General features: G+C 58.3%; 1 protein-coding gene across 1 annotated transcript in view; it reads right to left on the bottom strand.

Annotated features, from left to right (window-relative positions):
• The window catches only part of LOC130037409 (CAP-Gly domain-containing linker protein 1-like), a gene marked incomplete at its 3' end in the record, with an annotated part of 37,740 nt that extends 16,168 nt beyond the window's left edge, over window positions 1-21,572 (bottom strand). The window contains 11 exon segments of the mRNA XM_056129252.1: window positions 6,742-6,858; window positions 8,739-8,839; window positions 8,842-9,439; window positions 10,215-10,272; window positions 11,267-11,370; window positions 11,725-11,744; window positions 11,747-11,921; window positions 15,407-15,629; window positions 16,639-16,763; window positions 20,211-20,752; window positions 21,488-21,572. Of these exon segments, the coding sequence (XP_055985227.1) occupies window positions 6,742-6,858; window positions 8,739-8,839; window positions 8,842-9,439; window positions 10,215-10,272; window positions 11,267-11,370; window positions 11,725-11,744; window positions 11,747-11,921; window positions 15,407-15,629; window positions 16,639-16,763; window positions 20,211-20,752; window positions 21,488-21,572 (2,148 nt within the window).
• Between the last annotated feature and the right edge of the window lie 920 nt (window positions 21,573-22,492).

Genomic DNA, 22,492 nt, shown 5'->3' with positions numbered 1-22,492 from the left:
AAAGTGAAGATTTGCCAATTTGATGGGAGCCCGAAGCCCAGGTTCTGGGAGAGCAGCAGGAGTAAGGGCAGTGGAGGGGTCTGGCTTCTCGGCTCTGGCAAGGACGTGACCCCTTGACTGAAGGGATGTGTCCTTGTCCATGGGGCCTTTCACTCCGTAAGCATCACCTCTTGTGCTGGGAGCGTGTGGGGGTGGGGTTCTGGCAGCAGGTGCCCGGGCCCTGGTTCTCACGGGTGCCAGGTGAGCACAGTCCCTTCTTCCTCAGCTTCCTTCTTTTTGGCTTCTGTTATTTTAATTCATCAATTAATTTGGGAGGGGGGATTTTGGGGTCAGAACCGGGAGTTGCTCAGGAGTGACTCCTGGCTCTGCACTCCGGAATTACTCCTGGCTGTGCTTCGGGGACCATATAAGATGCCAGGGATGGAACCTGGGTTGGCCACGTGCAAGGCAAACACCCTACCTGCTGTGCTATAGCTCCGGCCCCATTCTCGGATATCTTAAATGGTAGATATTCCCCGACTCTTTTGAAGCACACACGCATATATACATAGGTACATGTCTGTGTATTTATACATGCTTATCTATAACCTTTGTCGGTAGTCAGTTTGGTTTGTTTGGTGGGGTGGGGACTAAGCCCTGGCTCTGTTCTCAGGGATCACTCCTGGCGGGGAGGAGCAGCCCAGGCCATCAGCAGTCACTCGAGCCCAGGAAAGTGGGGCTGTGTGGTCAGAGGGCAGTGGCTGGCCTTCTCACAGTCATCAAAGAGCCTTGAGACGCTGCGTATGTCAACACATGTGGCTTCTCTTCCTGTCCCGGCCCAGGCTCTGGGCGAGCTAACTGGGGCGTCCAGTCCCTGCCGGGCTCATTGCTCCTCCGAGCAGTCTGGGAGTGGTCAGCTGTTCAGTGATCTCGCCAGGCCGCCCCATGTCCCCCGGATCCTGTGTGGTCACTCCGCGCAGCACCTCCCCAGGGGTCTTACAGGGGTCACGCAGGGGTACACTTCCCCTCCTGTCCCATGCGAGAACCAGGGACCAATTACTCCTGGCAGTGCTCAGGGGACCATATGGGATGCCGGGGATTGAACCTGGGTCTGGCGTGTGTAAGTCAAACGCCCTCCCCGCTGTGCTATCACTCTGGCCCAGGATATGGTTTCTCTCAAGGCTGAGGCCGGGCCTACACGCCCTGGTCACCACCATCACCCACCTCATTCTGCAAGTTTGCATTGGTGTTCCTGGTGTCCTCCAGGGAGGCCAGGGTCTCTGTCTTCTCTTGGGACAGTTGTTCCATAAAATGCCTGGCATCTTCCGCTTTCTGCACAGCCTGGAGAGAGAAACCTCGTTGAGCCACGCGGGGGGGGGGGGGGGGGGGGGCAGGGAGGGGTTGGCCGCAGTGGCAGAGCACAGCGCGAAACGCCACACAAACCTGCCACAGTGGTTCCGGCCCCCGCTGGGCGCCGCTCACCCCGCGGGGACTCACGTCTAAACCGCTCAGCGGCAAGACTGATGCCCCGAAACAGCCTAGTGCTCCCAAGAGCCTCCATTCCTCACACAGAATAAAAATGACATGAGCGGACAGCTAAGCAGGCCTGGTTGGAAAGCGTTGGGGGCAGGGGGGAAAGGAAGGAGAGGAGATGTGAGCCGTGAGCACAGGTGTGGGAGTGGGAGAAAGGCAAACCCTGAGTCAGCTGGGAAGAGAGAACACCTGCCCGGCACCAGGCACCCTCGAGTCCAGGCTGCCCTGCACCGGGCACACTGCTGGTGGCACATGGCACCCCCGAGTCCCAAGTGAGCAGACTCAGGGCAACCGCTCAAAGTCCCCCCGGAAGACACCGCTTTACTTTACAACTCAGTGCCTCTCTCATGCCTTCCCTTATGTCTTGAAGAGCCACAGTGCAATCTTCCGTGAGAACTCCCCCCGGATATGAACATACTGTTCTTTTTGGTTTTATTCACAGCTTATGCCTTGTCCTAGAGGTCAGCAGGCACGTGGTGACGAGCTGTCCCTGCGCCCGCAGCAAACAGCCCGTGACACACGGGTTCCGTGGGGATCCACCGCTCCTTGTGCCGACGAAGAGCAATCCTCTTAACCGCTACAAGGGGGTGCCCGGGGCCAACGGGGGTCGGGCCTGCTCCACTTTACCGTAAATGACGGCAGCGTCTCGAGCTCTCTGATTTTAACGGCGAGCCTGATCTTGTCCTTTCTCAGCAGGCGGTTCTCCTTCTGGGCCTCCAGAAGGTTGGCCGAGACGTGGCTGCTGGTCTGGGCCAGCCGACTGACCTCGTTCTGGAGGAGGAAGTAACTGCCGGCCAGCTGCTCCTTCTCCCGCAGGATCTCGGCCACCTTCTGGTCTGACCGTGCCTTCCTCTCCAGCAGGTCCAGGTGCTCGGCCTGCAACCCCTGGGCATGCGCCCGCAGCTCCTCCACCTCCTGCTCCAGCAGAGCCAGGCGGCCTCGCAGCTGGCTGGCCTCGTGGGCGGCCGCCTGGGTCTCCTGGGCGCGGGCCTCCCGCTCCTGCACCAGGGCCTGCTGTGCCGCGAGCCTGTCCTCCGCCAGCCGCTGGCACTCCTCCTGCCACTCGGCGTCAAGCGCCTCCTTTGCCTGCAGCATACTGGCGTGTGTCTTCTCCAGGCTGCGGGCCGCGTCCCGGGCCTCCTGCAGCGCCGCCTCGAGGGCCGACTGCTTCTCGAGGGCCGACTTCTTCTCGGCCGTGAGCTCCTCGATCTCTTGCACCAGCGACTTCTGATCCCGAGCCAGCTCCTCGTAGGAGCACTGCAGCTTCTGGATGATGTTGTCCTTGTCCTTGGCCAGGGATAGGTTCTCCAGAACCAGCTTCTTGACATGCTCCTCCAGCTGGCCCCTCTCCTCCAGGCCCTTCTTACACTCGGCCACCAGGCCGCTCTTGCTCATCTGCAGCTCCTCCACCAGGGCCTGCAGCCCCACCTTGGCGACCTGCAGGGCGTCGTTCTCCGCGCGCACCCTCTGGAGCTCCTCCTGCACTGCCCTGCCCTCTTCCAGCACTTTCTCTTTCTCCGCCTGGAGGGCTTCTCGGCCGAGCCGCTCCTCCTGCCAGAGCTTCTCTGCGGCCTGCCTGGCCTCGATGACCTTCTCTTTATCGAAAAGAATCGCTTGGTTCAACAGCCAGAGCTTCCTCTGCTCTTCCCGCAGCGAAGAGTTTTTGGCCTCCGCTTCCTTCAACTTCAATAGCAATGACTCTCTCTCTGACTTCAGAGAGAGCTTCTCCTTCGCCAGCAATTGATTCTCTGACCTCAGGGCCCTGCGATCCTCCGACATCAGCTCAATTTCCTCTGATGTTATTAGGTAAGTTAATGACTACAGAAACAAAAGCGGGGAAGAATGGAAACAAGAATGAGATCAAGCAGGCACAAGCAAGCCAAGCACTTAATGTGGCCTAAATACCAGAAATGAAAATGGCAGAGTAGTCTTACCTGCACACACGTGTATATGCGCGCGCGCACACACTCACACACTCACACACTCACACACACACACACGCACACACACGCAGGATGGAGAGGCTCAAACAGTTAGCTTCACAGGGTCAACATATCTACCTGCCTTTTTTGTGGATGGGGGCCCCACACCTGGAGGTGTTCCGGGCTCGCTCAGGGTTCTGTGCTCAGGGATCACTGCTGGCAGGGCCGGAGGACCATACGGGATGCTGGGGATCAACCCGGGTTGGCCGAGTACAAGGCAGCACTACCCATTCTACTATCAGCCATTTTATTTTTGAAATGCCGTCTGAAATTATTCCTGACAGCTCCCCGGAAGGTTTAAGTACAGTTGGATCTTGACGTTGGGGCATAAGATTTTTTCCCCCCACTTCAATTATTCTATTATAAAATCCATCACTGTCATAGAAGGGATGCATTAAAAAACTAGTTTTCAGTACAATTCAAAGAACTACAAAAAGTATTTTGTTTTTGAACTTTGTGCAGAAGGGGAAGGCAAAACAACCACTGCTGGTCAAACGATTTTCACAGGGACAAACAGAGGCAGGAAATGGACTTAGTCCCAAAAGTTATACACTTTATAGAAAATCCAGACTAATCCACCAAGCTTTGGAGACTGAAGCCAACAGGTTTTGCTTGCCAAACACAGTAACAACAAGTCTCAAAATGGAGACATTAGTGGGCCCGCTCGAGCAAATCGATGAACAATGGGAGGCAGTGTTTGCAGTAATTTGGGAGGGGCCCAGAGGCTCCAGGAGGAGTGGCCGCACACGGGCCAGGGTCTCCCTCACCTGCTCTCCCTGCCCGTCAGCAACGGGTTGTGCGTTTTCGTTTCTGAGTCTCAATGCACACCATAGTTTAACTGCCATGTACTTTCCAGAACTTTCTGCAGCAAGGGCTATCTTCTCTGTCCAGCTCAGCAGCCATGAGCCACAGCGGGCTACTGGCGTGTGCTGGGCAGCTGACCGCTGAGGGTCATGTTACCGGAATGGGGCTGACCTGAGCATGCACACGAGGCTGCTGGCCACAGAACTGGGCTGTGCAGGTGGTCCAGAGAGGAGACGTAGCCCTGGCTCTGGTGCGTGGTGGAAAGAGGCCGGGCACCAACACACACGCGGGCCATGGCCGCCACTCAGCAGCCCTGGTTTCCTCTGATGTAAGCTCGCTTCCGTTTTCTTTGCATTGGCTTATAGATATGTATACACACACATATACATACAAGCACATATATGTATAGGCATACACATATATGTATAAACTATACATGGGACCAAGCGTGGAAAACTAAAAATGTATCAAAATATGTACATATGAATTAAAATACACTTATTATATGGATATAAAGATGTACACATATGTACATGTTATGTATGTACACACATATATGTGTGTGTACATTATTTTCCTTTTTGTTTTGGGGTTCACACCCGGCAGAGGTCACGACTTCCTCCTGGGTGCTTGGGGGACCCTGGGGGATGCTGGGGATCCCCCGGTGGGTCACGTGCACAGCAAGTGCCCTCTCACTGCACTAGTTCCAGCCGCTCTATTTCTCCCCACTGAGCTTCGAACCTTAACATTTCTCTGATACACTAAAAAATGCGTTTGAGCAATCAAGTGAAAACACGAAGGCCTGAACTTACTGAGCAAGCTAAAAACAAAACGGACAGCCCAAGCTGGGGTCCCTGGGCTTCTATGTGCTCTGCCGGGCGCCCCGGGAGCAACCCCCTTCCGGCTCTCACAGGCGCCAACGGGCGGAGGAAGTGTCTGAGGCTGCAGGCCGAGGCCCCCAACAGAGCCCGACCCCGAGACGGCGGCCCTGCGCCCACACACCTTGGCCTTGTCGGCTTGCGTCTTCAGCTCGGCCACCTCCCGCAGCAGGCTCCCGTTCTCCGCCTGCACCGCCTGCAGCTTCTCCTCCGCCTGCAGCAGCAGCTTCTGCAGGGCCTGCAGCGCCTCCTCGTGCTGCGCCTGGCTCTCCGTGGTGGACTTGGCGTGCTCGGCCTGCAGAGCCTGGGACTGGCTGCGGCTCACGTCCACCTTCTCCCCCTGCGGGGAGCCGGGGGCCACCATCAGCCGCAGGCCTCCTGCCTGCCCCCAGCACACACGCGCGCACACACATACACACACACACAACGCACACAAACACATAAACATACCCGCACACACACGGGCGACTCTGCTCTGCTCACCAGCACACACACACAATGTTCATGAAAATGAACTTGCACTTAGAACATAGATATTGGGGGCTGAAGGGCTGGCACAGGGTCCAGGCGCCCGAGAACAACCAGCCGGTTAGACCCTGAGCCAGGAGTACCACCGAGTTTGGGGGGAGCCCCAATAAACATGGTGATCATCTGGGGGCTGGGAGAGAGAGAGCACTGAGTAAGGCCACTTGGCTCTGGTCTGAATCCCGGCACTAACAGGAATATCCTGAGCACAAAGCCAGGAGTCGCCTCCAAGGACTGACAGGCATGGCACTAGTCCCCCACAACCACCATCAAAAAATATATATATATATATATATATATATATATATATATACACACACACACACACACCCAAGGGCCAGAGCAATCACCCAGCGGGGAGGGTGTTTGTCTTGCACAAGGATGACCCGGCTTTGATCCCCAGCATCCCATAGGGGATGCACCATCAGTAGTAATTCCTGAGTGCAGAGCCAGGAGTGACCCCTGAACACCCCCAACTGTGACAAAAAGACAAAAAACAACAAGAACTACAACAGGAACAAAAAAACCCCAGAAAACAAAAATAATCTACCCCAAACTCACACACACAAAAAAACAAACACACACACACAAAAAAAAAATCCTAAAAAGAAAACCAGAAAACACACTTTGATCCAGTGCAGGAAGGTGTCTGGAAGGTTCCAGAAAAGCGGCCTTCCCAGTGCATGTCTCTCACCCCCTCCCCTTGATGTGAGCCCCCAGTGCTCCCGGCTGCCAGGGGAGACAGAGCCGAGGGGGCAGGGGCACGGGAGAGGAGCCTGAGGCGCTGCTGAGTGGAGGAAGGAGCCCGGCACTCCGGGAGCATTGCTGGCCACTCACTGATCAGGCAGAGGAGACGGGCACAGCGGGGACAGAGCAGCGCACCTACCTTTGCTGCCCCAATGGGGGCTCGCGCAGTCCCTGGGGCTTTCGAGCTGACACGCTCATGAGCCTCAGAGGCGATAGGGGCCGAGCTCGCCTGAGGAGGCTTCGCTTTACCCTCAGCAAGGTAAAGATCAGCGTCCGACTCCCCTGGTACTCACCAAACTCCGAAGCTCTTTCTCCAAAGCCTCCTTCACTCGATTGACTTCGTTCAAGTTCTCCTGAAGACTACGAAGCGCTAGCTCCTTCCCCTGCAGCTCCTCGGCCAGGCTCTCGGCCTACCAGAGTGACAAGGATGGAGTGAATGGACCAAAAATACGAACAGGAACAGGAAGGGGAAAACAAAACAGAAAGCACATATGAGAAGCCCATGACCCAACACAACCCCGAAGAACAGAGGCGTGAGGTGAGCGTGATTGCCTGAAGCTCTCAAAGCCAAGGCCTTGGCGCCATCAGTTCTGGTGATGACTGTCTAGTGGTTATTGAAAATGGCTCAAACAGAGGCATTTTCTAGACCTACATTTGGAGTGACCAGAAAATAAGAAAGCCTATGAGAAAGACTGACTTTCAAGGGGCGGGGAGACGGCACAAAGGGCTGGAGTACACACCAGGCCCGAGTTTGAACTGCAGCACCACTGGGCGAGCCTGAGATCGGTCCACAAGCTGAAAAGACCAGCTACTGCTGGGTGGGAGGACCCCAGAGCCGAGAGCATGGCTTGGCGAGGAAGAAGGAAGTAAGCAAGGGAGGAGGGAGGCTAAGGATACGAAGGAGGGAGGGAGGAAACAGGGAAGAAAGAGAAAGGGAGGGGAGGGAGGGAAGAAAAGGTTTATCTTTTTTTTTTTTTGGCCTGCTCGAGCTAATCGATGAACAACGGGAGGACAGTGACAATGACAGTGACCCTATGGGATGCTGGAGATCGAACTCACTTAGGCCGTGTGCAAGGCAAATGCCCTTCCCACTGTACTATCACTCTGGCCCCCAAGATTTACTTTCTTGTAGTTTCTTGTCTGTGACTTTAAAAGTTTGAGGGGTTTCAATATGAAATTTAAAATGAAGAACCTCTAATCCACTAGGCAGCAGTCACCAGAACTTGACGTTTGTTACATCTTGATGCGAACAAGTGGCTCAACTATCCCCTGCTGTGTCCTAGGAATTGATTCCGTTTGTTTCAGCCGGTGTTTCCGGAATGCCAGCTAAGGAGTCCTGAGTCCTGAGAGGAACTCCCGGGAATCTCTGGGTCCTTCTGTTATGTCTGTCACTCCTGTCTACAAATCCCACAGCCCTTCCATCTTGGCCAACAGAGAAGTTTCTCCAACAAAGCGCCCAGCGCCTGGAGGGGGGAGAAAGGGGGAGAGGGGGGCGGCTGGGAGGGCATGTCTCTGCCACCACAATCCTATAGGAGGAAAAGGGCATTTCTCGGGGCTCCTTGGTGAGAACTGCAGCTTCCTCGGCTTGGCCCAGATCTCACTGTCTTGTCCTTCCGCAGGGTCAGGGCTACCATGAGAGTCCATGCCCGCAGTCAACAGGAGGCCATGATGGAAGGCGGACTTGGCCCAAGCACCCCTTAGAGACTGAAAGGGATGAAATCTCTGCAGGGCTGGGCGGGGGCTTGTGCTGCAGGCAGGGAGGGGCCGGCAATGAGAAATACCAAGATGGACCACATCACCAGCCCTGAGGGAGCGCAGAGGCTCAGAGGCATTGAGCACGAGCTGGAAACTGAGGCGCCTCGGGGACAGGATGGCAAAGCCAGTCACACGAGCAAGTGGTCAGCAAGGTCAGGGAAAGACTCCTGCGGCCAGACTCGAGCCCAAGGGTCTGGGCGGACTTGGCGAGTACACAGGGGGCCCAAGGCGGGGGGGCCGAGGTTTGCTTTGGGGGCTCCTATCTTGTTTTCTCACTGGCCTTGTGAAGAGTTCTCAGTTTCAGAAAGACCCCAGACGGGCCCGATTAGCCGGGGCCAAGGCTAGCACGGCATCCGGGAACTGGGGACCAATGACAGCCCCAGAATCGTGCCGACACGTTCTCAGTCCCATCAGAGGGAACCGCACGGGACGTGACTGGGAGACCTGTCACCACCAAGCCAGAACACGGCGGCAAGCAGACTGACACACAGCATGCAGGGAGCGAGCGTGGAAGTGGGCGAGGGCGCCCGGGTACCAACCTGCCGCTCTCAGCCCACTTTGCATTCTCTAACTCCTGAATCTGCCGCTCAGCCACCTGGAGCTGCTGCCTGAGCTTCTCCATTCCCAATTTACCTCGGAACTGGCCTTCCGGAGCCCATCGAGCTGCAAGAGCTTCTCCTGGGTGGCCTCCAGCTGCGCCGTGGCGTCGGCCAGGGCCTGGGCTTGCTGACTACACATGGCCCGCAACCCCTCCAGGTGCTTTACCTTTGTCTCCGCCTCCTGCAGCTTGTTCAGGGTGTCCTCCATCTCCACCAGGTGCTGGTCCTCGGTCTGGTCGAGCTTGGCCCGCGCGGCCTCCAGGCTGTTCTTCTGCTCCTGGGCCATCCTGACCAGCCGCGACCTGAGCGTCTGCAGCTCAGAGGCGTGTGCCGCACGCTCAGCCACCTGCTGGGCCTTCACGTTCTCCACCTCCTGCTGGGACTCGAACTGCAGCCTCTCCATCTGCATCTTGAGCTCGGCCAGCTCAGCCGCCTCGGCACCCACGCCCCGGCTCACGAACGCCTTCGGCTCGCCCATGGCCTGTTGGTGCGGGGCGATGGCTGTCTCCAGCTTGGACTTCCACGGGGCGATCACGTCCGTGTTGTCCTCGTTTGCGTGGTCCAGCTTGGTCCTCCCCCACTCGTTCTCCTTGGCGAGCTTCTCGGAGGCCGCCTGCAGGGCCTTCACCTCCTTCTGGTGGGAAAACAAAATTTCCATGAACTTAAAACAGGAAGGAAAAGAAGCAGAAATAGAAATTATTCTTTTGCAAACTGACTGTTTGCTTTTTCTTGTTTTACGGAATTTCATTTTTTTCATTTCATCATCCTGTTATTCGTCGATTGCCTCGAGCAGGCCCCAGTAACGTCTCTTTCATCCTAGCCGTGAGATTATATTCAAGGCTATTTAGGAGAATGAGACCCATCATTGTTACTGGTATTTGGCATATTGGGTACGCCACAGGGAGTTTGCCAGACTCTGCCCTGTGGGCAGGCTACATTCGATAGCCTGCAAGTTTGTCCAAAATAGGAATGAGACAATAAGGTGTCAAAAAACAAAAGTTCTGATAAGATGTCGCGCGGCCGCGCGGTTCTGGGATCTGGATTTTATAGTCTCTGAGTCTTGGCCGCTGATGGGATTACATGGCGCCAGGGGGCCAGGTGGTGGGTGTGACCCCCGCCTACTTAAAAAAACTGGGGTTCTAAAGGATTTGATTTGTGCTGCTCGACTGAAAATTAAAGCTGAGGCAAAGGCGTAGACCCAACTGTCAGAACGAGAGAAAAACGCTCATCAACAGCAGCCTCCGGCCCCAAGGAGCAGAGGTGCCTCCGCCGGGCCCTGCCAGGTGCATGACACCAGGTATCCCTGTCTGATTTGGAGTCTCCAGCAGAAGTGGTCCCGGCGGGGTCGGCCCGGCCACCCCGCATCCTTGCCTGCACCCTGCAAGCCTCTTGACCTGCCCGGGCTTTACCTCCAGGTCGCCTTTGGTGATGGACTCCTCTTCGACTCGGAACTGGAGGTCCTCCACTTTCCTGTTGGGGAGAGGGAGAGTTGTGAGGGGTGTCACTGCTGCCCCCCATGAGGGCCACCATCCTGTAGATGCACGCCTGACCCAGCCCCCGCCTCCACACACAGGAGGGCTGAGAGAGTCAGCGAGGGCCAGAGCGAGAGTACAGCGGGCAGGGCATTTGTCTTGCACGTGGCCGACCCGGGTTCAATTCGGACCTGAGCAATGCCAGGAGTAATTCCTGAGTGCCGAGGCAGGAGTAACCCCTGAGCATCACTGGGTTGACCCAAAAAAAAAAAAGAAAGTCAGCGAGTCCCCTCGGCTGCGAGCACTGGGTGGTACCCGCAGGCTACAGGAGGAAGCTCTGTCGAGCCAACGCCAGGCGCACTGTCATATCAGCCTTTTCTGCCTCGCAGCTAACAGAGGTGGTTAGAGACTGACCAGGTGCGCATGCCAGTCCCTCCCAGCCAGCGCCTGTCCCCGCATCGGGACAACAACTGAGCCCCTGGGAGAGAAGCAGCAAATGACTCGGGGCCAGGGCGGGGGGTAGGAGGGGCTCCCAGGGGACGTGGTGAGTTCAGCATGTGGAGCTGAGGGGCTGAGCCGGGCACTGGCAGTGCCCCTGGGCACCACACTGCCAGGAGCCCATCTGAGAAGACGGTCTTGGCCGGCACCCCATGTCCGTCTGTCTGCAGCCTGGCCTGAGCCCTGCCTGTCTGCTGCCGTGCCCCATGGATGCTGCAGGTTTCCTCCTGCCCAGGACTTAACCCCAGGGACTCCCACAGGGCCCCACTGGGATACGACAGTTCCCAGCCAGCCAGCACAGGTCTCCTGAACACCAGGCCACGTGGACACTGCAGGGAGGGCCGGGGGTGGCTGGGCTCCAGTGAGCTCCCCCCATCCCCCCCCAATGAGGCCACTCTTAGGACTGGGCACCCGCTGGTTTGTGGTTCTCACAGCCCTGGAAGGCCAGGAGCACCCCACCCGAGGCAGCCCCCCAGCTCCTGGCACGGCCTCACCTCTTCTCCTCCTCCAGCTGGTTCAGCAGCTCCACCTTCTCCCAGTCGCTCGCTTCCAGCATGGCCCGCAGCTCGTCCATCTTGGCCTCCAGCTCCAGGATGTGCTGTGGAGGCAACTGCGCGTGAGTGTCCTCGCCCGCCCCCGACAGCCCTCTGTGGGCTGGCACCGCCACCTGCCACCGCAGCATGCTGAACGCGTCTCCCACCTAAGATGCAGCATTTCTGGAAGGCGGGAAGGGAAACACAGCACGAAAGCACCGGCGGGGACAACTCGGCGCTCCCTGAACCCCCACGGGGCGAGCAGAAGGTGCATGCGATCAAACCACGTGGCGGACGCCACCGCAACGACGGCAGACGGGGACCCACGGCCTCTCCCTGCACCGCCTGCACCAAGCTCGCGCCCAGCCTCTGCTGCAGGCGTCTCTCGGACCCGGCACTGCCGTCTGCACAGACGTCACCTGGTTGTGCCCATCCCGGCCAGGGCCAGCTCCTGCTCTATCTCCCCCACATGGCTCGTGGCCTTGGCCACCTCCACCCGCTCCAGGTCTCGCTCGGCCAGCAGCTGCTCAATGTGCTGCTGCTTCTCCTTCAGCGCCTCCTGGAAGGCGGTGGTGCCGGAGATCTTGCGGGCGCAGCGGGAGGAAGTTACCGGCAACTGGAAAGGAAAAAGAGACGTGAAGGGGGTGGGGGCGGCGGACGCGGGCATGCATGTGGCTATCTTCAGCAAAGCAGATGGAGGAGCACTGCATCCGTGCATATGGGCCACTGACTCTCAGCAGAAGCGTCTTGAAACCTTCCCGAAGATCCTTGGACGGGACCTGGGCTCCACTGACCTCAGGCCTCGTGGGAATCCAGAGACTCTTCTGCAGAGCCGGAGGCAGCCCCCTCCACAGCCCGCTCTGGCCTGAGCTTCCTTAAGGCTGAGCCCTTGGCTTGAGCTTGAGGCCGGCTCCAGCATCTTCAGCCTTGCACGTCCGTCCGTCAGGGTCTCCCCAGGGCAGCCTGGCCCTTCTCTCTTCCTCTTCCTTCCAGCTCACCTCGCTCTCCCCAGCACACGCCCCAGGCCTGAACAGCAGGAACCAGAGACTCTTGTCTCTGGGAATGGCCCCGTGCACCTGAGGGTCACTGGGTGTGACCCCATAATAGACCCCTGTGCCATCTGCCTTCGAAAGGGGGGATGAGAGGCTAGAATGGTAAACTTGCGGGGAAGGCGCTGGCCTTGCACGCCACTGACCCGAGCTGGATCCCAGGTACCCACCCCATAGGGTCCCGAGCCCACCAGGAGTGAGTCCTGAGTGCAGAGCCCGGAGTAAGTCCTGAGCATTGCTGGGGGGTGGCCCAAAATCCAGGAAAAAAAGGAACAAGTGGTGGGTGAGAATGTGTGACGGCTCACGCCCAGCGAGCAGGACAGCAAGGGCAGCTCAGGGGAAGACCAAGCACAAAAGGAAGGAGAGAAGAGGCAAAGACAGTGAGGAGGGGAGGGGGTGGGCTGGAAGGCCGCGGGGACCGGGGGTCCTGTCCGTTCTGTCCTGGGCTCGTGGTTGCTCATGGTCGCTCTGCAGACCCAGTTTCCTTGCGGCACAACGGCCCCTGCAGGCGGGGACACAGCGGGACCTGGTCTTCATTCTTCAGGCACACGGTGGTGGGGGCTGGGGCGGGGGTGGCCGAGGACGTCCGATCCTTCTGCCCGGCCACGCCTGACCCATCGCCCTGCTCTTGCCGCTTCCCTGCGTCATCTGAGCTGCTGCCAATTGCCTCCTGACCGACGGGCCCAGCAGGGCCCAGGCTGTCCACTGCTGCTTTGCCTGCTGGGAGCTCTCGAGCTACCTGTTTCTGTCCGGGGAGCAGCTCATCCTTGCCTCTGCGTAAGGATCTGGCCGTGACTCCCCAATACACTTAAAGTATATTGGTCAGATTAAATGCTGTCCCCAGGGCCAAAGAGTTTTTTTTTTGGGGGGGGGGTGGAAGGTGCTTTCAGAGGTTCAAGATCCAGCACTGTCAGGAGTGACCCCAAGACCAGAGAGCCAGGAATAAGCCCTGAGCACCCCTGAGTGTGGCCCCAAAACCAAATAATAAACAAATAAAATTTCTAGGAGCACACGAGCTCTCGGGTTCAGCCATGTGCAGTGCTCCCAGGAACTGCAGTCAACTCGGATTTCGTGAGGTGGCTGGGAAGAGCTTGGCAGCCTTGGGGGTCTCGCACCAAGACCTGGGCTCAAACCCCCTCCACCGGAAGCAGCCCCCAAGCACCACGCCTGGAGTCCCTGAGCACTGTCAGGTGAGCCCCAAAATCAAAGAGCAAAAATAAAAACTAGGAAAGGCGGGCGGCGGTGTTCCCTGAGCCTCCTGGCCTGAGCGGGTGGGGCAGGCCGGACGCATGCGCTTCCTGGGTCCGAGACAACTCCCTGAGGAAACCAGCACGGGAGGGAAGGGCTTTAAGCAAACCATGGAGATGAGACTGTGAGGTTCAGGCGCTGGAGCAGGGAGAAAGCAGCACCCCTGGCATGGGGGGAGGCGGGCGCTGAGGGGCTGGGCAAGGTCGGGGCCACGAACTGAACTCAGGATGTTGATGCCAAAGCCTCTGCCCTGCGCATGGTGTGTGAGGCCCCAGGCTCCATGCCAGCAAGGCCAGCCCCTCTGTGGGAGCCTGGTACCTCAGAAGAGCAACTCAGCCAACACGCGAACCGGGAGGCTCCCACAGGGCACGCACGGACCTGTGTGCATGTATGTATGCGTGCATGTATGCTCCTGTGGGCATGTCTACACACACCTGTGTGCGTGTGCGCGTTGTGTTTATGCATGTACGTGCCTGTGTGTATATACCCATCAGCCTGTGTATATACGGTATGCACTACGTGTACATGTATGAGTGGCTGTGTGTGTGTGATCGCTTGTGTGTGCACGTATGGAATTATGTTGTCGAGGTATACTTCCATGAAGTCACACAGACTCATTCTATAGTCCTGTCATAGACGCTAACGGTGATGTGCAGTGTAGGAGTAAGCTCCACCCTGCGTAAAGATCTGCAAGGCAGGGGACAAAGAGATGGAGAGCGAAGCCCCAGCGCTGCACAGGCTCAATCCCGGAGGCCCGCCAGGAATAATCCCGAGCACAGAGGCGGGAGAAAGCCCTGGGCTCTGCCAGGTGTGACCCCAGAACAGAACAAAGCAAGACAGCGGGCGGAGGCTGGAGATACGGCTCAGGCGTGGGGCTCTTGCTCGGATGTGGGAGGCCCCGGCTCAACCCCAGCACTGCAAACGGCCCCTTGAAGCACTGCAGGGTGTGGCCCACAGTCAAGCAGAAAAACAAAACCAAATTCCACAAATGGGCTGGCTCGCGAGGGAAGGAGAGGGGCTTCTGAGTCTGCTCCCCTCCTGAATGGCGAGTCGAGGGGAAGGAGGAGTCGGACGTGAGGATGGAGGCAGGGCAGGGTAACCTGGTGGTGGTCGAGCGAGACAGGACTGGCCCCAGGCCTGTGCCCACGGTGCGTGGCCTCCTGGCTCCCATTCCCGTGTCATCTGTTTTGTATCTTCTGTTGCACACACACTCACTCCCTCCTCTTCCGCAACGAGGGTCAATGCAGGGAGCAGAGGAGGTGGCAGGAAGCGCAGCCCCCAGCAAATCCAGCCCCCCGGGACACATCTCCATTGTGGGCCCATTTCCCTGTGGACAATATCTCAGGACACCCTTGCATATTCGGACACACTTTAGTGTTTAGGACTCAGAGATACGTGAGGGGAGAAGCCACGAGGCCCCAGCTTTGACTTGTGGCCCCGCAATGGACAGAAGTCGAGGCCCCTCTGCATGTCGACAGGGGTGCAGAGGGACAGGAGGGAGCAGGGAGGGACGGAGAGAGCAAACAAGCAACGCCAAGCGCCAAGCGTTCCCCAGAGTCTCTGGGTCCTGGTCTGACCCTCCGATGACCCCTTCAGCTCCCCCACTTCATCCCTACGGCGGCCTGAGCCCTGAGCACCGGAGGAAAGGCCCATCCCTGCTCCTGTCACCGGTGGTGGCTGGGAAGCCACTTGCCTGCCCCCGGGAGCTGCTCAGCCCACCCGGTCCTGCTCCGCCTCTCGCCCCTGGGGCCTGGGAGTCTGTGGGGGCCTGAGCATCGCACAGGGCGGGGAGGGGGCTGCTTACTAGTCCCGTGTGGCTGGGCCTGCTGCTCACGGATGAGGCCACGGAGCTCACAGAGCTGAGCGAGGAGGCCGACGGGTGGCACTTCAGGCTGGCGGGGGTGGTGGCCATCACACGCCTCACGGGGGCTGCCTTGGCCTTGGCCGGTGTCGTGGAGGGGAAGCCGATCTTGGTGACTTTGTGAATGCGAACAAACAAGCCACACTTGGGCTGACACTGGAAGTACCTGCGGACCACGAGGAGGGGAGGGACAAAAAACACCTTTGGCAAGAGAGACAGGCGCCGACCGAGGAGTCCACTGAGTCCCACAGTCTCACACCCCCACAAACTAACACGCTCCCACAGCCCCACACTCCCACACACTCACACCCCAACACAGTCATACTCACGCTCACATCCCAACCAACACTCCCACAGCCCACAGCCCCACAGTCACACACTCATATACACACCCCTCATACATACATATCCACACCCCAACAAACACTCCCACATTTCCTCAGCCCCTCACTCACACACACTTACTCCCCAACAAGCACTCATACCCTCCCACAGCCCCACACTCACACACTCACACCCCAACTAACACACACACTCACACCCCAACCGATATTCCCACACTCCCACACATTCACACCCCAACCAACACTCCCACACTCCCAACGTCCCACACTCACAAACAACTCACACCCCAACAAAAACACACTCACACTCAAACCCCAACAAACACTCCCACAGCCCCACAGTCACACACACGCACACCCAACCAACACTTGCACGCTCTCAAACCAACAATGACACACTCTCATTCCCTCACAAACATGCTCACATCCCCACCAACACTCACATGCTCATGCCCTCACCAACACTCTCACAGCCCCACACTCACACGCTCACATACACACACCCTCCTACATACATACCCAAACTCCGAAGCACACACATTCATACATTCACACACACACTCCCTCGCACGCCGCCCACATCCACCACGCAAACCAAGGGCGATTCCAAGCAGCCTCCCCGGCATCTGAAGGGCGACAGCAGGGGGTTCCTGCGGGCTGAGCACAGCTGCATGTGGGAGCCCCAGGCTGTACCCACATCCCTGCAGGGTCCCCGAGTGCCACCGGAAGCGGCCCCGCCTAAGAACCAAGTGAAGTGGCCTGCAGTCCCCTCAGCGCCTCCCGGGCACCGTGCACTGCCCCAGGCTGTCTGGGGGGGGCAGGAGGACCCACCTAGTTCCGGCCACAGCGCCATCGTTCTTGCCCAGCGGCTTGTCCAGCTCCACACCACACCAATCCCCCTTAGCGAAGTTGGTCTCCCCAAGAAAGCGCACCACACCGGCCTTCACGCCTCCCACCTGTCGGAGGGACGCAGGTCAGACACCCTGGACTGTGCACAGCGCCCCCACCCCCAAGAAGGAACATTCTGGCTTTGAGTAGGGATTTCCTTAAGAAACCCCAAAGGTCAAGGTGCCACTTCCCCCTGCAACCCCTACAGAGTGAGCAGACGCTGCTGCTCAGTGTCCATGCAAGGCAGCGGCGTTCACACCCACTCGCTGTCACTGGTGGCCTGGCTGAGCACACCCCTGGGAATCTCTGACCCAGGCCAGCCACCTGGTGTGGCGAGGGGGTCGCTGCCCCGCGGGTGTGGGAGCGGAGCCGTGGCAACCCCACCGCTGGAGAACAATTAAGCCAGAAACCAGCTAAAGGAAAATGACTGTTCTCATATCTTAGCGGACTTCAATTTTCCAGTTCTCCTTCACTATGCCTTGGCTTGATGCTTGGCCCCCGGGATGCAGAGCAAAACAGAGAAAACAGATGGTCCCCCTAGCCCGCCAAGAGTGATTCCTCAGTGCAAAGCCTGAGTGACCCATAAGCACTGCCAGGAGTGGCCCCAAAACCAAAAAGTCAAAACAGAAAGGGGAGAGAGAGAGAGAGAGAGAGAGAGAGAGAGAGAGAGAGAGAGAGAGAGAGAGAGAGAGAGAAACCTCAACTAATAATGCCCGAGAGCGCGGTTTTCTTTTTTCGGGTCTGGGGTAGGACTGGGTTCACGTGCTCGGGGGTCACTCGCAGCATGAGGGGTAGCAGCGTCACCCAGGACTGTCTCTGCGAGTCCTGAAGTGCCATCTGCAAAGGCCCTGGCACAGCCTCCGTGGCCAGGCGTGGGCCCTGGGCACTGTGAGTGTGACAAGGAATAAAAGAACAAGAGAAAGGTGGCTGTGGTGGCGGCCCTGGGCTGAGAAGAGGCTGCAAAGTTCCTGTCTCACAGCTGGTCATCGGTGAAGAATTTGGCACAGAACATGCCGTCCCCGACCCGGAAACAGCGTCCTCTAACAGCACAACTGGAAGTCAGTCAATTCTCTCAAGAACCTGACATCATATCCTGGAAATATCATCTGCCCAAAACTGCTGCAAGCCTGTCTCCAGAACATTCTGTCAGAGCTCAGCTGGAGAGAAGGGAAAGTGATCTCCCAAGGCCAGGAGAACCACCGCACATCAGCCCGGAGAAACTCTTCACGGTTGGGCTCTGAGACGCCACAGGACGGACAGAGTGACCTCCCGCTCTGAGACACCATAAGACTGACCAGAGCAACGGACTGTCCCGCTCTGCTACCCCTGCCTACTTGCGAGCACAGACGGGACTTGAGGTCAGAGCCAGGCATTTCCAGTGACCCCACTAAGTGTCCCTGAGTCTCCAGAGAGAACCAAAGTAGCACAAGCATGGGGGCAGTCTGTCCACTGCCAGTGACAGGGAGTGCCGGGGGCAGGGGACCGTCTTCCACAGGCCTGGAGGCTGGAACAGCCACGTCAGAGCCTTCAAAGGGCTCCTCGGAGGTCAGTCCCGTAAACATCGGGGCCAGCTGGCGCAGAACCTGGACTTCCTGTGCGCAGGGAAGAATGGGGCAAAGGGCAGGAGGCCCTTTGGAGAGCTGGGAGGGCGCCAGCCCTGCACGGGAGCTTCGCCTCAGTGCCCCGAGTCCAGCCTCCACTCGCCACGGCCTCCTGACCACGGCTGCGTTAGGCCGTGGAGTGCCAAGCAAACCTTCCTTGAATTAGGAAAAAGACCAAAGAAAGTGTTTGGGTTTTCTTTTTTCCCCTTCTTCTTTCAGAAAACAGCCATTATGCTGGTTGTGGTCCCCCAAAAAAACCCCCAAAAACTTTTTTTTGAAAGGCGTGCTCTAGCTGAGGTATGGAGCGATGAAACAGCATAGACAGAGGGCAGGGCGTTGGCCTTGCACACACCTGCCTGGATGTGGTCCCTGAGCACAGGGCCAGGACTCAGCCCTGAGCACCACCACCAATAAATGAATAACTGATCAGAGTTATTCACCGCAGAGCCAGTGGCGGTGTCCCCGCTCCCTTGTTCCAACGACACTGGTGTCCCTGTGTCCGGGTGTGGACGGTTGTGAATGCAAGTTAAAAAAAAAAGTCTTTTTTCTTCTTTGGGTCTTTGGGTCATACCTGGCGATGCTGAGGGGTGAGTCCCGGCTCTGCATTCAGGAATCATTCCTGCGATGCTTGGGGTCCCTATGGGATACCGGGGAACCCGGGTTTGCTGAGTGCAAGGCAAACACCCTCTCTGCTGTTCTACTGCTCCAGCCCCCCCCAAACAGTCTTTAAACCGTGTGTCTCCTCCAGCTCCAATTCCCTCCCCGTGTTACTCTTTGGCCATCCCTGAACCCTGACCGTGACCCTCCAGGACCCTCCGAGGGCCACCCTGCGCCTGCAGGCAGGTCTCCTCACAGCTCTCCTCTCCGGCCTCCACAGCTCTGACACCGGTCTGGCGATGGCCATCCCTGTGGTCCCCGGGAAGCCACTGGCTCCGGGCCAGCCCCCAGTCTGTCTGGTCAGAGCCGCCCGCCTCAGAGGTGCCCAAGGGGACTTTTCCCGGCCGCTTCCCACGGGTTCTGAAAGTGTTATTGAGTGCTTCTGCTGGGGGAGAACAGTTGTCTACAGCCAAGCGCCTCTGCTTAGGGGACCTGTGCAGAGGAATGGGCTTGGGGTGGACTGAGGATGCCATGTGCAGGGACTTGGTGACCCCCACCCAAAACTCATCTCACGGGGGTGCCCCCTCGCCCCCACCAAAGGGCTTCCAGGAGCTGCTCAGAGAAACACAAGAGCAGGTGCTGAGTCTGAAGATCAAGCAACCAAGACAGCAAAACATACTCTTGAGAATGTTCCGGAGACGGGTCCCTACCCGTGGCCTACCCAGGGTCCATCCCCGACACCCCAGTTGGTCCCCTGAGCCCTACCAGATCCCTGAGTTCAGCACCAGGAGGAAGCCCTGAGCACGGCCAGGTGTGGCCCAAACACCAAACCACACACGTCTGGAGAGACGGCTCAGGGCTTGCGCACAGCTGGGCACTGAATGGCCCAGAGCGGCTCGGGGTGAGCCCTGTGAAGCCCCAAACACGACCATCAGAAACCAGAGCAATGGAACCGATTTCCAACTTTGTTCGTTGGTTTGTTTTTTGAGTCAGAGTCAGAGTGCTCAGGGCTTACTTCTGGTTTGGTGCTCAGGGATCACTACGGGATGTGCTTGGGGGACTGTACATGGGACCAAGACTTAAAGCCCGGGTCAGAGGCATGCAAAGCACGCGGCCTCCCCACGGCATGACCCCTCCACCCTGTTTTGGCTAAACTGGTAAAACTGGCAGAATCCCTGCACGCATCCATCATGCTGGAAACTGCAGGACCAGGCGTCCCGGCTGCTCATGCTTCCACCCAAACCGCGAGTCTGCAAAAGCTGATGGACCAGACAGGCAAATGGACACCCACCCGCGACCGCTGCCCTCGGCACTCACCAGCACCCGGTCCCCGAGCTTCAGCTCCTGCTCCCCGTTCTTGAGGGAGCCAGCCTCTGAGAGGTTGGAGATGGACTCGCTGGCCGTCCTGGTCAGGTTGCTGATGTGAGGGGCGGCCGGTGCCTCCTTTGTGGAGGGCTGGGGCGCCTTTGGGGCGGCGGCAGGGGCCGGGGAGGCCGACCGGGGCGGTGTGGCCGGGGCAGCAGGCGCTGGCTGCAGGCCGTTGGTCTCATCTTCAGCCTGCCAGTTCCTGCTCAGCTTGGACGGCCGGGTGAAGATGCCCTTCAGCGGCTCGCACTGGAAGTAGCGCACACCCGCCACCGAGCCGTCGTTCTTGCCGATGGGCTCGTCCAAGACGATCCCGGCCCACTGACCAGGGGCAAACTGGGTCTCCCCGAGGAACTGGATGAATCCAGGCTTGTTCCCCTTCACCCAGACTCGTTCCCCCACCTGGAAGTCGTCCACAAACTCCTCCTGCGTCTCCGAGGAGAAGGCGCTGGGGGTTTTCTCCCCAGGCACGGACTTCTCAACGGGAGCAGCCGCTGGAACAGCAGAAAGGGTCAGAAGGGTCAGAAGGGTCAGGAAGAGTCTGTCCAGGTCCAGTTAAAGTGTGGTTGGGGGGGGGAGGGACACCCAGCAGTGCTTGGGGTTCTCCCAGACAATGCCGGGGGCTGCTTGTGGCGAAGCCTGGTTGGGCCCACCATGAAGGGGACGTGCCTACCTACTGCAGCATCCCAGGCCACAGTCATATTTGGGCAGCTGAGGGGAAATCTTTGGACACACCCCGTGATGCTACGGACCAAGCCAGGCGAAAGCTCTAACCCAGTGTCTTATTTCTGCTGTGTCCACTGGCCCATCTTCTTTTACTTTTAGGGGGAGAGCACCCCAGCCAGTCCTCAGGGCCTATTTCTGGCTCTGCGCTCAGGGTCACTCATGTGACGTTGAGGCTGGAGAGTCCCATGGGGTGCCGGTTGCCCTCCCCACTGTCCTGTGGCTACGGCCGGCAATGAGGCCCTTTAGTCCAGGTGAGTCCACCTCCCTCAGCCTGTCCCCAAGCCCGGGCGAGGGGGCTAGCAGTTAGGAGGGAGCGTGTTGGTCGCCTCAGCTGACACCAGTTGCCGTGACACTAAAGTCACAGAATGTGACACTCCTGTGTGAGAGCTGTCCCCAGAGCCATGAACGTGCCTACAGCTCAGGGAGTCCTTCCAGGGCGAGGACTTGGGAGGGGGTTCCCTGGTGGGAATGAGTCTCCCCTGGCCCGGGCTGAGAGCACTTACCGGCCGAGGGTGCCTTCAGGGCCCAGCTCCCATGCTTGAGGATCTTGGTGGGGGCCTTCAGCCCGCTGGGCCTCAGCAGACTCATGGTCAGGTGGTCAGACGCTGCCGCGGCCACTACCAGGCCCTGACTGTCGAGCCCACTGTGGGGCCTTCTGAGGCGCACTCGTTCTCAGGGATAAATCTCTGAAGAGCAGAGGAGAGAGTCTGTCTCAGGGGAGCGACCACAGCAGCTTCCGGAGCCCAGAGAGCTGCCAGTCTGACACTCGCCACCCCCAGTGCGACCCCCAGCCTCCCGCACAGCCCCCTGAGCCCACCAAGTGTCATTCCTGTGCAAAAACTCAATCCCAAACAGACAAACAACTGCAGATTTGGGGCCAGAGGGCAGAGGGGACAGGTACTTGCCCTGCAGGCAGCTGACTCTCACGCCCTCCCTGGCATCACCCCCAAACACATTCAGGAGCCAGAAATCATCCCTGTGCACTGTGAGTGTCACTGACCACGTTCCCGTCCAGACACTGACTAGCCGGGAGGCGACTCAGCAGTGATGGCTGGTCTTGTGTGTGCGTGTGTGCGTATGTATGTGTGTGAGAGGCCCGGGGTTACACAAAGAAGCTAAGGCAAGCAACACGCACACTTTTTTCTATGGGCTGAGAACTGCCAGGGAAAAGGGCCCAGCAAGACTGCGCCAAAGGGGGGCTGGAGAGCGATAGCACAGTAGGTAGGGTGTTTGCCTTGCACATGGCCGACCCAGGTTCGATTCCCAGCATCCCATATGGTCCCCTGAGCACTGCCAGGACTGATTCCTGAGTGCAGACCCAGGAGTAAAGGTGTGACCCAAAAAGAAAAAAAAATTGCGCCAAAGGGGAGCGAAGGAGGTTTTGGCGTTTCCTTCGTTCCTTGTGACACTGCCCAAGTTTGATAACCACAAGCCAGTATTAAATGCATTTCTTAACCCACAGAACTGAGGCAGACATGTGGATGGGGGAAGCATCGTCATGGCAATGG

This window comes from Sorex fumeus, unplaced genomic scaffold, assembly GCF_029834395.1.
Source record: "Sorex fumeus unplaced genomic scaffold, SorFum_2.1 ptg000072l, whole genome shotgun sequence".
Taxonomy (NCBI): domain Eukaryota; kingdom Metazoa; phylum Chordata; class Mammalia; order Eulipotyphla; family Soricidae; genus Sorex; species Sorex fumeus.
This window is presented reverse-complemented; position numbering and strand designations above follow the sequence as displayed.